General features: G+C 46.4%; 1 protein-coding gene across 1 annotated transcript; it reads left to right on the top strand.

Moving 5' to 3' along the window:
- Positions 1-44: 44 nt before the first annotated feature.
- Positions 45-5,746, top strand: PtA15_13A282 (uncharacterized protein; the record flags this gene model as incomplete). The annotated part of the gene is made up of 4 exons (XM_053162464.1): positions 45-268; positions 702-1,089; positions 3,965-4,265; positions 5,490-5,746. 4 exons carry the CDS (start codon positions 45-47, stop codon positions 5,744-5,746), a joined length of 1,170 nt encoding a protein of 389 aa, XP_053026437.1.
- Between the last annotated feature and the right edge of the window lie 9,532 nt (positions 5,747-15,278).

Raw genomic sequence — 15,278 nt, 5'->3', positions numbered from 1 at the left:
CTCCAAACGTGCCGCAGAATCTGTCTGTGGCTGGCCGTTTCAGAATGGACACTCCGCTTTCTCCAGTCAAACAAACGCCCGAAGCAGGCTCGAGAGCTGTCGAGGGAAGCGGGGCCAGGCTCATGATGTCGCTGGCCTCCATCCTCGGCTGCATTCCTCTCGTTCGTCTGGTGACCCTGGCCGGCCACACCTTCAAGGGCTCCCTAGATCCAGGATTTGCAGCCAACTCACCTATCGCTCCGTTGACAAGCTCAGCACTCGGCGAGGCGTGAGTTGTAACAGCCCGCTGGAACGTGAACAAACCCGTTTTCTCCAGTAAATAGTGCTTTGAAACACGCTTTGGGACTGCGACATCGGCAGGGTTTTTGAGATTAGCAATAAGATTTCTCTGTTGTGGGGGAGGGCGGTGGAGGCTGTTCCCGCAGGCTTGGCCTTTATCATTGCATAAGATTTTTTTACAGAAAATCATAAACTGCAATTTTGGCTGGGAGATGTCACTTACAGTTTTATGCACGCTGACATCTCCCAGCCAAAATAAGTTTTATGATTTTATGTAAATAGTGACATATGCACTTTTGAATACATAATTCCTCTTGGTCACTTTTCATCATTGTCAACCCGTCAGGCGACTCTCATCCAGGAACGCCCAACAACAACAAGGGGCTGAATTTTTCATCACTTCCATTAGGCCCGACTGTCAGCTCAACAAGCATGCAGAGGCCGGGCACCGGCCTTTTTTCTGCTTTGTTGGCCATCATAAATGTCGCCAGTGCAAATCATGAGCCATGTCTTGTTGGAGAGCTTTCGCAGCCACCTTATCCTCAGCCTGCAGGATTGGGCTTCAGCAACGATCCTCTTCAACAAAACCAACACAACGACTTTCTCAGCGCGTCGGAAGGCGACCTGTCGTTCCCAACCTACCCAGGCAGCTATGGAGGACTTTATGGGGGCTTCGATCCCCAAGGACTTGCTCATGTTCCCGAAGCTTCGTTGACGCGTGAACCATTCCACTCCAAAAATTGTTACCTATCTCCTCCAGTTATCGATGATCAGGTGACTCAGCCAATCAACGGGGAGTTCCAAACCCACGTAACAAAAAACAAGCTTGAAATGAACCACAATAGGCAAGCTTATAACATTGCTGTGAGCAAAGATAGTGAGTTGGGGGACCCAAATCCTGAGGCCCAGATTTTACATATTTGGGAGAGCTATGTGCCACATGATACTTTTGACTTTGATCACCTTGGTATCTGGCCCAACTCCAGGAAAGATGACACACCTGCATCTACATTAAACAAAATCCAAGGGGACAACAGAACAGGTGATTCCAAAGGCAAAGGCGCCTTGTTTCCAAATCAATTCATAGATTCATCCTTGAATGAAGATCACATTATACCAGAAGAAGCTTTTCTTAATCTGTGGGAAGGATATTTACCACCTTCATTCTATTCAAGTGGCTATGAGGGAGCTCAACAGGCTATTAACTCCAAGCTCCAAGATCACCACCCTCTGGCTGAATCTCATCAATTTCACTCAATTAATCCTCAACAATCTCACAGCATAAATGATCGCACACTCTCTGAAATGAAAAATCTGGAAATTTGGATGAATCAATGGGATTTCACAAATGATCCCACAATTTCAAACAGGGACATTCTAACAGACAAAATTGCTTTGCAACAAGATAACATATTTGAAAACCATGCCACACATGAGCTATTACCAGTCCAGGAGAGTTATGAATTCAATCATAATTTTGGATTTCATCCATTGGAAGACTGGACCAAATCCAATAATGGAGACAGAAACCCAGAAGGATATGAAAACACTTTCATAAACAGTGGGGAAAACATACCTTCTTTAGCCAGATACCCACCAACCTCTTCAGAAAACTGGCATAAATCACCTAAGGAAATCAATGGACTGAAAGATATTCTGAATTTTGAAGGCCAAATGCCATATTCAATTTTTCATGATTTACCAGCTAATGACATGAAAGATGAACGTTGTGAGGAGAAACCAAACTTAGGAACAAAAAATGGATTGCAAAGGGGTACCAAAAGAAGGGATCTTGGATCATTTGACTCACAGTTTTTGAATTCTCCTGGTCAATCTTACAAGAGATTATCTCAGGGCCTGGAAAATCACAGAAGCTCAGAAGTCATCAATCCACATTCTGAAGTCAGCATTAGAAATAATATTTCAGGTGAATCATGCAAAGAAGAGAACCTGATTTCATCCCAAGAGCCCCCTACCATGTTACCAAGATTAGGAGACCCAGGGGAGGGGAGTCAAGTTTCACAGATGAGTGCAGCCCCAACCATTTCAAAATCCACAAAACTTCAAAATGAAAACCCGCTGTCTCTAAATGATGAAAATGGTCTGAATCTCATCTGCAGAAGTCATCATGATATACCAATGCTAAAATTGCGGGATTTCATGGAATGCAAAGGCATGCATGAAAAATATAAATATGACATAAAATTAATGATTTTTACAGTTCCACAAATTTCCAGGGAAAACTTTACATTAAACAGTCATCAGTTGCAGAAAATATGTGAATTTATGGGTAAGAAAAATGAATTCAAGTTTATGATCACAACACAAAGCAAAGCTCTCAGAGAAAAGATATATGGATTTGATCAATGCAAACATTTGTGGTATGCATACTGGCAGAAAAAAATAAACTTTGATTTCAGCACTGCCAGTCAAAGTATTACATACCAAAACCTGCCAATAATCTTCCCAGCATTCATATTTTATGTGCAAATTATCATTACAGCTGTTCCTTTGTCAAGAGGAAGTCAAACAGGAGAAGATCAATTCAATTACGGCAAAGAATTGAAGGAGGCCAGTGAAATCTACGTGAGGATACATGAACTTTTGAGCAAGCCTGAAGAATTCAAACAAGATGAGTTGATCTGGAAAGAAAGGTTGGCAAGAATTGAAGTGTGTTTCCAAAACAGGAAAAAATACACTGTCCAAATCCTTTGGCATATTCTGGCAATATGGCTGGAATTCAAATACACAAAACTTTGGGAAGAGATATGCATGGAAGATCGGAAATCCGTGTTGCCCTTGGCAAAACTGTTTATCAACCATCTTTCCTACTACGGAATTGACAGCCTCACAGCTGACCTTGATAGAATGCTCAAAATAATTCATTCAGATCAAAAAGGTCAACATAAAATTATCGATCAGAGTCAGCTCAAATGGGGTTTTGAAATTAAAAAAGAACCTGATCTAAGTTTATTAAAACCACAGATTCACCAAAAAAAAATTCAAGGGTTTCCCCTGTAGATTAACAAAATAAACAGAAATACAATAATTCCACAGCCAGGTTAATAATACAATAGACAGATCCTAAATAAAGTAATAGATATATACTAATGTACAAGATAAGCAGCAGGTTTAACGAACTCCCAACCTGTGACATGCCACAGGTGAAAAGAGACCGGCGTTAACCCGCTCAGCCTGGCGCAAGTGCGTGGGGCAAAAGTTGGGTCTGTGAGGACTCCAACCCGCGCAAGTGCAACGGGGGGAGCCCAGAGAAAACACCCAACAAGACATCATCTACTCTTATAAACCCTTCAGGTAATTCTCCTTGGCCAATGCCTCATCCTACCCACCGCCACACCCCCTTCCGATGTTTCATACGCTCCGCAAGTGGCGCGACCTTCCCATGACAACACACGACGAGCCATCACTTTGCCAAGCCAGACGCGCTCATACACCACAACAATACAGGCAACGCGTTTTCCCACGACCAGGCATGTCCCTCCCATCCGATCATGTAGTAACCCTGACCCAGGATTTTCATTCATCAAACACGCCAAACCCTGTACATCCACATCCATCAATCCAAACTCATAGCGGCCTCACAACGAGGCGTAATGTAAAATGACCAAATATTTGGCTTAGAGTTTCTGTTCTACACCGCTCACTTCAATCCGCAAAGCTACAGAATACGTACCACCACCCTCTCCTGGAATCTTCATACCGTCGGCTTTGTTCAACCGACTTGCAGACCAAAATATTAGCAGTTTCCGACCAACTATATCCCCAAACACCACATTGCCCTGACATCTCTCAAGCGACCGGGCCAGTTGGCGGCTCAACACTAGGATTACTCGTTGGACCGCAGCAACAACAACCCTCAGATGTTGCAGTACTCAGTCTGTACAGTAACAAATACCCAGCCCAGGCGAAACTCAACCGACCAGGGCTGCTAAGCGTCAATAAACCAATCAAGCTCGACCGCATAAGTGATTGATACGCCTGAAATCATTAACAATAGCTTCCCATCACTAATATAAATACCTCGAGATTTTCCCCACCAAGTCTCCCATCCCCACCATCCCATTTCACTCATCACCAAGCACCCTTTGAATTCACTCTATCGCAACATTTTTCTTGCACTTTAACTCACACAATCACAACCCCCTTTCATCAACCGCTTCGATCTTGACGATCAGCTCCCCAATTTTACTCACCCCAACTTCACCTCCTGACCACTCAAACCATGGCCGGCATTCGAGCACCAAACCACCCGGTTCATTTGGTCAGCTTGTTCGAACCTTTGAATCATGTAAGCTCTATGTTCTATGGACTGTCGTTTACACACCATTGACACAAATACCCAGTCCGTCCCTGAAGCCGTACGCGCCAACCAGTACGGAAACGTTAATACCGAAAGCTTTTTTTCATGTTCCGGAGTTGATAACTCGAACCCTCAAGACTTTGAAGTAAATTTGACGACCAATACCGCTCTCACTAACGTCCTTGAGCCCACTACAATTTATCAGCTCGCCGGTAAACTGATCGCTCCAAATGATGGAACCACACCCACGGTTACTTACAACCAAGCTTCTACAACACGGATTTGCTCCACCTCGGACTGTAGCGTTGACATGACAAACAAAGCGAACATCGTTGGACTTGGTATGGTCACACACCGTAGTGAAGTGGCATCCAATAACCCTGACCAACCGACACATCTGGAAGTCACCGTCTTACATCACGACTGGTCTTCAAAGGTAAGCAGCCTACAACATTTCCGCGCCCACGATTCTAACTTCGACTTTGCACTACCGCAGGAGAGATGTCACAAATCCTTTTCGGTCAAGTACATAATACCAACTTCTAAGAACTATATCAAGACGCATGTGCTGTATGTCGTCGGACGGGAGGTGGAGATCAGTGGCTCTTTGGTCGGGTTTGAAATGGAAACACATATGGCCGTAGTTCAGGTATGATAGCCCTACCCTATTTCAGCTTGCACCACACTTTTTAAAAGTAGTTGTCCCACAGGTCATTGACGTCAGCGTCACGAGCGGTCATCACATCGGAAAACAAAATCCCGTTGCTTCCACCAGCATCGTCAAATCGGCAGGAGACGGGCGTACCATGTAAGCCCTCCTCCTAACCTCGCCAATCCCGACACCGACCGTTCCTTTTCAGTGTGAAATTTTCCCCAAACAAAACTTCAGGAAGCCCAGCCAATCCCAAGATTCCGAAGGTCAAGGAAAACTTCTCCTCGCCTTCCCCATCATCCAGCAAAGCGAATGGGAAGCGCAAGGCCAATGAGCCGAAGCTCCAAGAAACAGACGAAGAGACTGACTCCGAAAGCGATCAAAGTCAATCAGACCAGTCGCCTGACGAAGCGCCCCCACCCGCCAAGAAGGGTCGAGGTCGCCCTAGGAAAGCGATCATCAAAGATGCCGCACGCAGACTCAAAGACATGTGATCCTGAGCTGTTAACCCCACTCCACCTGTCAATAAATTTTCACCCAACATTGAAAGTTCCTACAGAAGATGCTCAATCCGCCAGGCGCGGGTCGACTTACTTTGGAAAAGAGGTGCTAACAACTCCTCGACCCCCAAGCTCCTATTCTTCCGCTCTTCTTACAAGATCATCTCCATTTCCATTTTTCACCCCGCGCCGCAAGACTTATTGTGTGATCATTTGCTTACATGGAACCGTTTCCCTTGTGTTATATTTGTAAATATTTGTAAATAACTTGTGATCAACACTCATGTAAGCAGGCCCAGCAACTGTTATTTTACTGTTTGCTTTCCGCGCTTTGTTGCAAATTGTGTTCAAATTCAATCGCCCACTTCGCTGAGCACGATCACCCAACTAAAGAAATTGTTATGCCAGCTATCTTAGTTCGCCGACCATCACAAGGCAAATGACACGTTGAGTTCGACCACGACGCCCAACAATTGTGCCGTAAATAATGCTGTTGCATGGTGGAATCAGTTTCCACTTACTCACTTCATCAATACTTTATGTACGTTAAAGTTGTAACTCAGTGACAGACAAACTTTGGCCTGAATTATAGCTAAAGTTAACCAGCGCACGGTTATTTTAGTGTTGGAAACTCAATAGACAAAATAACACACCCGTGGAGTGGCCAATGCTGATTGACAAGTCTATGTGCTGTATCGACCGGGCATTGAAACAAAAACGACCTCTCCATTGCAACCACACTGTTTACCAAGTCTCCAACACCTACTCCTCTGCATATCTTATTGGGTTCGACTTTAACATCACTGTTCCAGTTAATCTGCTATCGCCCTTCTGCTCGCGTCCGGCTCGCCATATCAATCTCACGCTTTCATCATCCACATAAAAATTAACTTAAACTGCAAGTACAACCCCCAACTTTATCAGCACGTTATTCGTCGTCTGAGTTCTACCCAACGTATTACACCAGGAAAAATAAACTGTCACTAGACTACAGGTGACATCAGCCTAAGTCCACTGAGCTACCCACCAGCTGCACAGTTGGCCACATGGACAGCCCCTGTAGGAAACAAAGGGGCCATTGTAGCCTAGTTGTGGTAGCACCAGAGCTGGAACAAAGTGACAGTCATTGTTGCTTGATGTCACCTGATGTCTGGTGACAATTGATTTTTCCTGGTGTTACCATTGACTCAGGTCATTTTACAAAAACACCCTTATTCGAAAGTGGCATTCGGGTCAGTCTCACTTTATCTTCAGTTGGCCGCTTTGACTGATATGTCGCTCCATATATTGACTAACCATTTGTCAGAAGCTCTACAGGACCACACCTGCTTACGCGAAGTTTCACGAGTAACCATCAAGACTACCTGAAGAGCACGACCAGTTGGCGCGTGCACTATTACCGACAAGCCGCACCCTTACACGGCCATGGTTGGATTACCACGGAAAGCAGTCCGATCGGTTGCCGAAAAATGTGAAAAAGCTCTGAAATCCGCGATTGAGTTCACACTTCCTCATTGCCTCAGAAAATGCGAACGCGCCTGTGTTTCTTGCGGAGCTCTGCACTGGAATGAAGAAGCAACTGTAGTTGATAGGGGAAAGTCGGCCATTTCTTTTTTGACGTGTTGCCAGAAGGACAAGGTGACGCTTCCCGCTTTCGACGAAACTGCGAAACATTACCCTTCTGAACTGCGACAGCTGTTTCAGGCGACACATCCGAGTAAGTGAAAATCTACCCCTTTGTTTGTACACCTTACTGACAGTTAATTATAGCTGCAACAAACTTCCAGCGTTTGATCCGAATGTACAATAACGCTGTTTCATTCACCTCTCTCCGAGCAAAAGTCGATCATTCAGTCCAAGGTCCAAAGGGTGTTACTGTATTTAGGATGCACGGCGGGTTGGCGCACATGATTTCAAGTATTGAACCACTTGAAATCAATAACCCTGGATATGCTCAGATTTACGTTGTGGGCGACGGCGGTACAAACGAATCCGAGTTGCGGATCGCGAAAGCTCAGGGCAAAGCCGGGACTACCGGCAGGGGAGCCGAAATGATGCCTAAAACTGTCGCCACTATCTTACGGGTACTCTACAAGATTAATCCGTATGCACAATTCTTCAAAACCGCACGTCAAGTACTCTCTGAAAGCGCCGCAAGGACCTTCAAACTTCAAGGTGTCCCTCTACCGGGAAGCGATCCGAAAAGATACAACGAACCTACTGTCAACGAAATTGCTGTGGTTGTCGAAGGGGAAGGAGACATAATCCAGGAGAGGCAGATTCTCCTGCACAGGAAAAACGGAATTCTCCAGACGATTTCCGACATGCACTCGTCTTACTTTCCCCTCAGGTATCCACTCTTTTTTCCACGAGGTGAACAGCAGTGGGATTGCCTTTACCAGGCGTGGACCAACAGGGGTTAGTACAAACACTTCCCACCACGTTCCCAATACTGACTATTATTATTCCAGTCAAAGGCAGGAAAGTAGGATCTCTGGAGTGGTACGCCTACCTTTTGTTTGAACGCGTCGGACGATTCTCACCTATTCTTGCCGGTTGATCGCTGCTCCAAGAGCTCATCGTCGATATGTACGTATGTGTCGAGCGACAAAGATTACAGTATATATCATCAAACCAGGAAAAGATGAAAGCTACCCAATATAAGAAGCTTGTGGAGTCGCTGGAGAATAACCAGCTCCCTGCAGGAAGAAGGGTCATTCTACCATCAACCTTCATAGGTGGTCCACAAAACATGACGGAGCTGTATTACAACGCAATGGGGATTTGCAACAAGTTCGGACCCCCTTCATTGTTCATCACTATGACAGCCAATCCTGCTTGGCCAGAAATCCTGGCTTGTATTCCGAAGGACGACAAGGCATTTGATCATCCGACGATCGTCGCACGAGTTTTCAACCTGAAAGTCAAGGCGCTCATTACGGAGCTTGTCACTAACCGCCGCTTGGGCCGAGTGCTGGCGTTCATCTACACAATAGAATTCCAGAAGAGGGGTTTGCCCCACCTCCACCTGATGTTGACGCTCGACGAGAAAGATCGTCCTATAACGCCGGAGGATGTTGATCTGCTTGTAACCGCCGAAGTTCCAGACCCTGAAGAGGAACCAGCACTGCACGCACTTGTTTCCCAGTTCATGCTACATGGACCGTGCAAAGGACGAGGATGCTGGTCTGGCAAAGGATGCAAACTGGGATTCCCGAAGCCTTTCACTCCTCGCACAGTGACCTTAGACGGTGCATACCCGGCTTACAAGAGAAGCAAAAGCGGTCACAGGATAACTAAATACTCCAACATGTTCGACAGTGGAGCTGTGGTTCCGTACAACAAATTCCTTACGTTGATGTTTGAGTGTCATATCAACGTCGAGATACCTGTGAACACGACTGCAATCAAGTACTTATATAAGTACATAACAAAAGGTCACGACAGAGCGTACATGACCGTTGAAGTAGAAGACGAAACTAAAGCTTTCATTGATGCGAGGTATATCAGCCCTCCAGAAGGTGAGTTGATCGTGTCAATGTTAAGTCGAAGGGACGCTGATGAGCTCCTTTTAGCCTGTTGGCGTTTGTTTAAGTTCTCCTTGTTGGACCGCTCACCAGCAGTAACGCGTCTCGGGATTCACGACAAGAATGAGCAGTTAGTCTATTTCAAGTCAAGTGGGGGCGCTGAAGGTCAAGTAAACTCGGGTAGAGCGACCCAAACAACTCTGACGGTTTATATGAGATTGAACCGTGAAAACGCCATGGGTGCAGACAACCGGCCTGCAAGATTGCTTCTTTACGCTGATATCCCAACGTATTTCTGGTGGGATAAAGCAAAACGCGAATGGATTCCGCGGAAATCGAAAACTGACGCCGTAGGGCGAATTCACGCTGTATCATATCTGGCGGGAGAGAAGTTCTACCTGCGGGTTCTTTTGCTCCACGTCAAGGGAGCCACCTCATTCAGACATCTCAAGACGGTGAATGGTCGAAAACGGAAAACATATTGTCAAGCCTGCAATGACCTCGGCTTACTCGTTGACGATGTACTATACAACAGTGCGCTCTCGGAAGCTGCACGAGTACGTTCTGGGTACCAATTGACACAGATGTTTGCAATCATATGTGTGCATTCACCGCCTTCGGATCCAGCAAAACTTTTCGAGGATCACTTCGAAGAGTTCACTGACGACGCGGTTCGGCTGGATATGGCCAAAAGGGATAGTCGACAGCTCAGGCCTGAAGAACGCCGCGTGTTGAGCCTGTTTCGCTTGGAAGGGATCATGGAAAGTATGAACAGTAACCTCGCGCAATGCGGGCTCAAGGTCGAAAAGGAAGACGAAATGGTTTTCGCTGAAATGAAAGCCGAGCGACTCCGACGACCAGACGGATTCGATGTCAGGTCTAAATTAATCAATAACGAGAACACCTTCAACTCCGAGCAGCGGACTATCTATCACAAAATCAGATCTTCTATCAGGACGAACAAAGGCAGACTTTTTTATCTTGACGGGCCTGGGGGAACCGGCAAGACTTATCTCCTCAACACACTCATATATTACTGCGAATGTGAAGGGTTTGAAAAAACAATCGTTGCGTCGTCAGGCGTCGCAGCTCTCCTGTTAAGAGGCGGTCAAACAGCACATTCGGCCTTCAAATTACCAATTGACGTTACAAAAGACACAGAAATTGATCTTCAAGCTGATACAGTCCTTGGGAGGGCGTTGATCAACTCGAAGTTCATCATTTGGGATGAAGTCGTTACAATTCACAAATATTGCATCAAAGCGGTCGATCGAACGTTGCGGAGTTTGTGCAACTCCACACATCCGTTTGGAGGAAAAACCGTCGTGTTTGCGGGTGATTTTCGCCAAATTTTGCCGGTGGTGAAGTTTGATGAATTCCCTAAATCTCACAAAGCAATGATCAAGTCTTCAAAGGTGTGGAAGAAAGTTGAAGAGTTACATCTTACTGAGAATATGCGATTAGCAACCGCGCTCTGCGGTAGTTCGGCAGCTCAGAATAAACTGTTTGTCAAGGCTTTGCTCAGCTTGGGGGAAGGGAAACATCAAAGAGACGACTTCGCAATTGTCAAGCTCAAATATATTCCAACCATATTTTGTGAAAAAGGACCACTGGGAACAAAGGCTCTCATTGAATTTGTATATGGCGGACTGTCGACCATTACGGACTCACCCCTGGAATGTCGACTCGAATACTTCAACGAACAATGCATAATTGCCCCTCTCAACCGCGACGTCAAGGAACTGAACAATACAATATTGGAAGGTTTACCTGGAGACGAATCAATTCTCCGGTCCATAGACTCGCCGGATCCCGACGGCTTTAACAGTCTCCCGGAAGAGATTCTCAACAAGCTGTCCCCGCCCGGCCTGCCTGAACATGAGATTCGAGTCAAGGTGGGTATGCCAGTTGTTATTACACAAAACCTCCGGATCAACAGCGGTTTATGTAACGGTTTGAGAGTGCTCTTCACGGAAGTATCCACAAACTTCATCGCAGGGATCCTCATGTCTGGCTCACACCAGGGTGATGGCGTTACGCTTCCGCGGATAAAGTTGCACAATAAGGGAAGTCCTCAATCGGGTCAATCCTTTTTCCGCTACCAATTCCCCATCAGGCCTGCATTCTCTATGTCGGTCAACAAAAGCCAAGGGCAAACTTTGCGTTGTGTTGGTGTGTACCTGCAAACGGATGTGTTTGCCCATGGCCAACTATATGTTGCCCTTTCAAGAGTTTCGAACGTCGATGACCTCCTTGTCGCTAGACCTATTGGCCGAGATGGTATTATCAATGTTGTGCACAAGTCAATATTCAAGCTGAATGTATCAAGACGTGAGTGATCTGTGCGATCGCTGGTTGAAGCTGGGTAGGGTACCTCCATTTGTCTTCACCTTGTTGACTTAGGAGTTGGTTTTGGTCTGCCGCAGCCAAGATTGTAGCTACTTCCGCGGGTATTTAATATGAAGGTAGATGACTCATCGTGACAAACGATCCAACGTAAGCCATTCGGCCCCGTTGTGAACATACGTAGGAGTCAACCGCTTGACATCTCTTTCTACTTCCCTGTTGACCTATCCTCACGTTGTGGTTTAGTTCTCTTGTCATATCCGACACCCCTGTCAAATCCCATAGGATCTGAATTCGTCAAGCGTTCATGTGAGCCATTGGTGGCGTGGGGGTGACGTGATATTTGATCTTATTGGCTCATTTTGGCTGTACACAGCTGGCCCCTAGATCAAATTTCATCGTCGAAGGGCTCAAGTTACTCGCTTTGTGCGACACTTTAAATTGTATGACACTTGATCTGACGCGGGACCCACTGACAACGTGGCGGGGTTGACCGAATTTACTAATGCTCGTAGAATTTCTGGGGAGTCTTTCTGCTACTCTTTGGGTTAGCAATTGTTATTGCTAGATGCATCTCCACATGAATACCCTGGGTACTACATACGCCAGCCGTGTGCATAGCTGCAAGGTCATGTTTCGGCTTTGCAAAGCCTTTGGCGAGCATGTTACACAACTGCCTGCTCTTGTGCGGATGTGCCTAGCTGTTTCAGGAGATCGTGTATAATCATCTCGCAAAAGATGTTATTGTTTGATGGACCTGATGGTCAAACCGAGCGGCACTCTGGTGAGCAACGAACGGTGCGCATGTGCCGCATTCTTCAGCTTAGACCTAAGGTGGCGCGGGCCGCGGCTGCTCACCTCAACATCCGTGTATGAGCTTCATGAACTGATGCCTGATCAGGCCTGCTCACCCAACATCTTTCGAGCGATCTGCATGAACTGACGCGGCCCCTCATGAGCATGCAACCCACCCTGTGGTGCATTGGGGAGGAGAAGTTACCCCAATACCTGAATCGGAGGCCGTTGAGAGACTCCTGTCCGTACAAGCGGAGGCAGTCGTGTGAGGGGATGGGTGCTGTTTAGGCTGCCCTCGTGGCTGGGTGGTCCGTGGTGATGAGCGCTGAAAATGGGGGGGATCAGGGATAGCTATTGGGTTTTGGGTGGTTTTGAGAAGTTCGCCGGGGGTTTGGATCCTTGGCGGCGGTTGTTTTGTTTGAGGGGAAGGGAGATGTGATCTTAAGGAAGAGGAAGGAAAAAGATCCGGAAAACTCTGATGAAGGATGATCGGCGGGCGGAGCCCGTAAGTTGAAACTCTGAAGATAGGATCTATAAGCTCAGTGATGGTCCATATTCCGGGGATCAGAATGCCATGGCCACCCATCATCCAAGTTCGAGCTGAACTTGGACTCAGGGTGACATGTCACATACATTTCATCACATCATCCGCGCGCGCAAGCGCGCGCAACAAAACCACACAACACAGAGAAGAAGGAAGAAAACAAGAAAAGAACAAACAAGAACAAGAAGAAAAACCCTGAGCCTGACTGAGAGATGAAAGAGAAGAACAGAGCACCAAGAAATGAAAGATCACAGAGCAGCAACAAAAACCATACAAGTGAGAATGGAGGAAAGAAAGGAGGAAACAGGGGATAAAAGGAAAAAAAAAAAAAAAAAAAACCAACAACAAACCCACAGCAAATGCTGTGTTAGGACCAAGAAAGGTGAAAAAGGATAGGTGAGAGAGGGAATGGAAAAAGGGGATAGGGAAGAGAATTTGAAGGGAGGGGAAGATCTTGAAGTCTTGAAGAAGGTTGAATATTGAGGATCTTGAAGAATGAAGTCTTGATGATCTTGAAATCTTGAGGGTCTTGAGAGTAGAGCTGATCTTGCTGGTGGCGAGGGAACTGCTTCTGACTAGCTGTCAACCAAATGGGCCACCACACCGTGTCACGCGGACCCCAGCAGCAAAGGCGTGCTGTGATCTTAGAACTGACGGACTTGAGCGGTTGCAAGGAAACGGAATACTGAGTTGTATGCGAATTGCAGTCATACATCCAGCGGATTGGTTGCAGGGGTGGTGACTCGATCGATGGACGCGCCGATCCGGACGGCGTGAATGTGGACTATGCGTTTTAGCTCATCACTTTAATATGTAATGCGCCGAGGACTGCGTTACCTGGCCACAACAAGGTTAGGTAAGCATCAACTGAACGGGTCCATAAGTGACCCGCGGTGGGTGGAAATGTGAAGTGATCCTTTCCTTATCTCCTACTTGGTCAGGTCACACTCAGTGTTATCTCAATCATCTCGAACCCAACTCAAGCTTAATAATATGGGAACTTCATTTGAGTCTGGTCATATCGTGGTGACGTACAGCGACTTCCCAAGGACAGACCAATTGAATTTTGTTGGCGATTTTACCCCCATCACGAATGTAGGTCGACAACTATTTACCACGCGATGTCATATTGACCTTTGCTTCAGTTTGATAGTCCCATTGGTCAAGAAGAGGAAGTAGTTAATAGCCGCGCCAAGTGCGTCAATCAGACGAGCGGCAGATCATCTCAATTGGCGAGAACGTATACGTTAAACTTGGTTCCATGGATGTTCGAGGGTGTGAGCTTAGACGTCGGGACAGCTTATAGGGCATTGGGAAGGTCGGTAGGGGTCGATCGCATTCCTGATTTCCACTACGAGACCGCGGTACCATTGCTCAGCCAGATGGACGACATGAACAGTACAAACTCACCTGTTGTCATCAATGCAACGGGGACTATTTGCGGCGTCAGAGCTTATCGGTCAATCTATCTCGACGAAGGCGTTATCAGCGAGATCACATTGGAGCACAAGGCAAGCATGGTTATTGTTAACATATCCATACTGGTGGCTGACTGTCCAGTACATTTTAGATACCTCCGTTCAAGAGCTTCATTGCTCGATATTTAGTGGACGAAAAGAATGTGAAGATTACATCTCGTGATATTTTCCAGTCACCTTGCCGAGCGTGGTTCGTGGGACAATTGGACGGAGTCAGTCCGATAACTGGGGAGATGATCATTAAGGTGAGACCCAACACTGGTCATAAATGCAAAGATGTTGACACTGGGTGTTGGGTCACTTCGGGCCGCATTCACGGGGGAAACTCGACTGGGGCGGAGCGTCAATTGTAACTTTCACGTTACTGACTTCGTCTTGCCACCCATCGTCATTTTTATCTCACCGTTTGTTGAGAGCATACTCGGCGTTGCAGCACTTTTGAGCTTTCTAGGCTTTGTTTTGACTGGCTGGACACATACAAAGAGTTCCTGTCAGAAAAGATGTCACTCACTTGTTTTGGAAGACAAATGTTCCCGCTTCCGTCTTCCGTTTCATAGTATGAGTGATTCTCATTGGCTATGGATATCTAATTTTGGGTACCAGGGGTGTATGTTTTTCTGCAAAAACAAATTGGCTAGGGTTGGCAACGAGCGATATGGTTGAATTGCCGTCGTTTTTCCTACTGGCTTGGCGAAGTACACCATTGGACACTGTTTCAGCTGTAACATCCAGTCGATGAAATTTGGAAATAGGGACGATGGTGATTCCACCTTTTTGAATAGTATATGGTGATGTTAGCTTCAAATGTTTACGGTTGTCATGCATGTAAGGCTGGT

This window comes from Puccinia triticina, chromosome 13A (assembly GCF_026914185.1).
Source record: "Puccinia triticina chromosome 13A, complete sequence".
Classification (NCBI taxonomy): domain Eukaryota; kingdom Fungi; phylum Basidiomycota; class Pucciniomycetes; order Pucciniales; family Pucciniaceae; genus Puccinia; species Puccinia triticina.
Note: the sequence above shows the minus strand (reverse complement) of the source record. Positions and strands in the feature narration are given on the sequence as shown.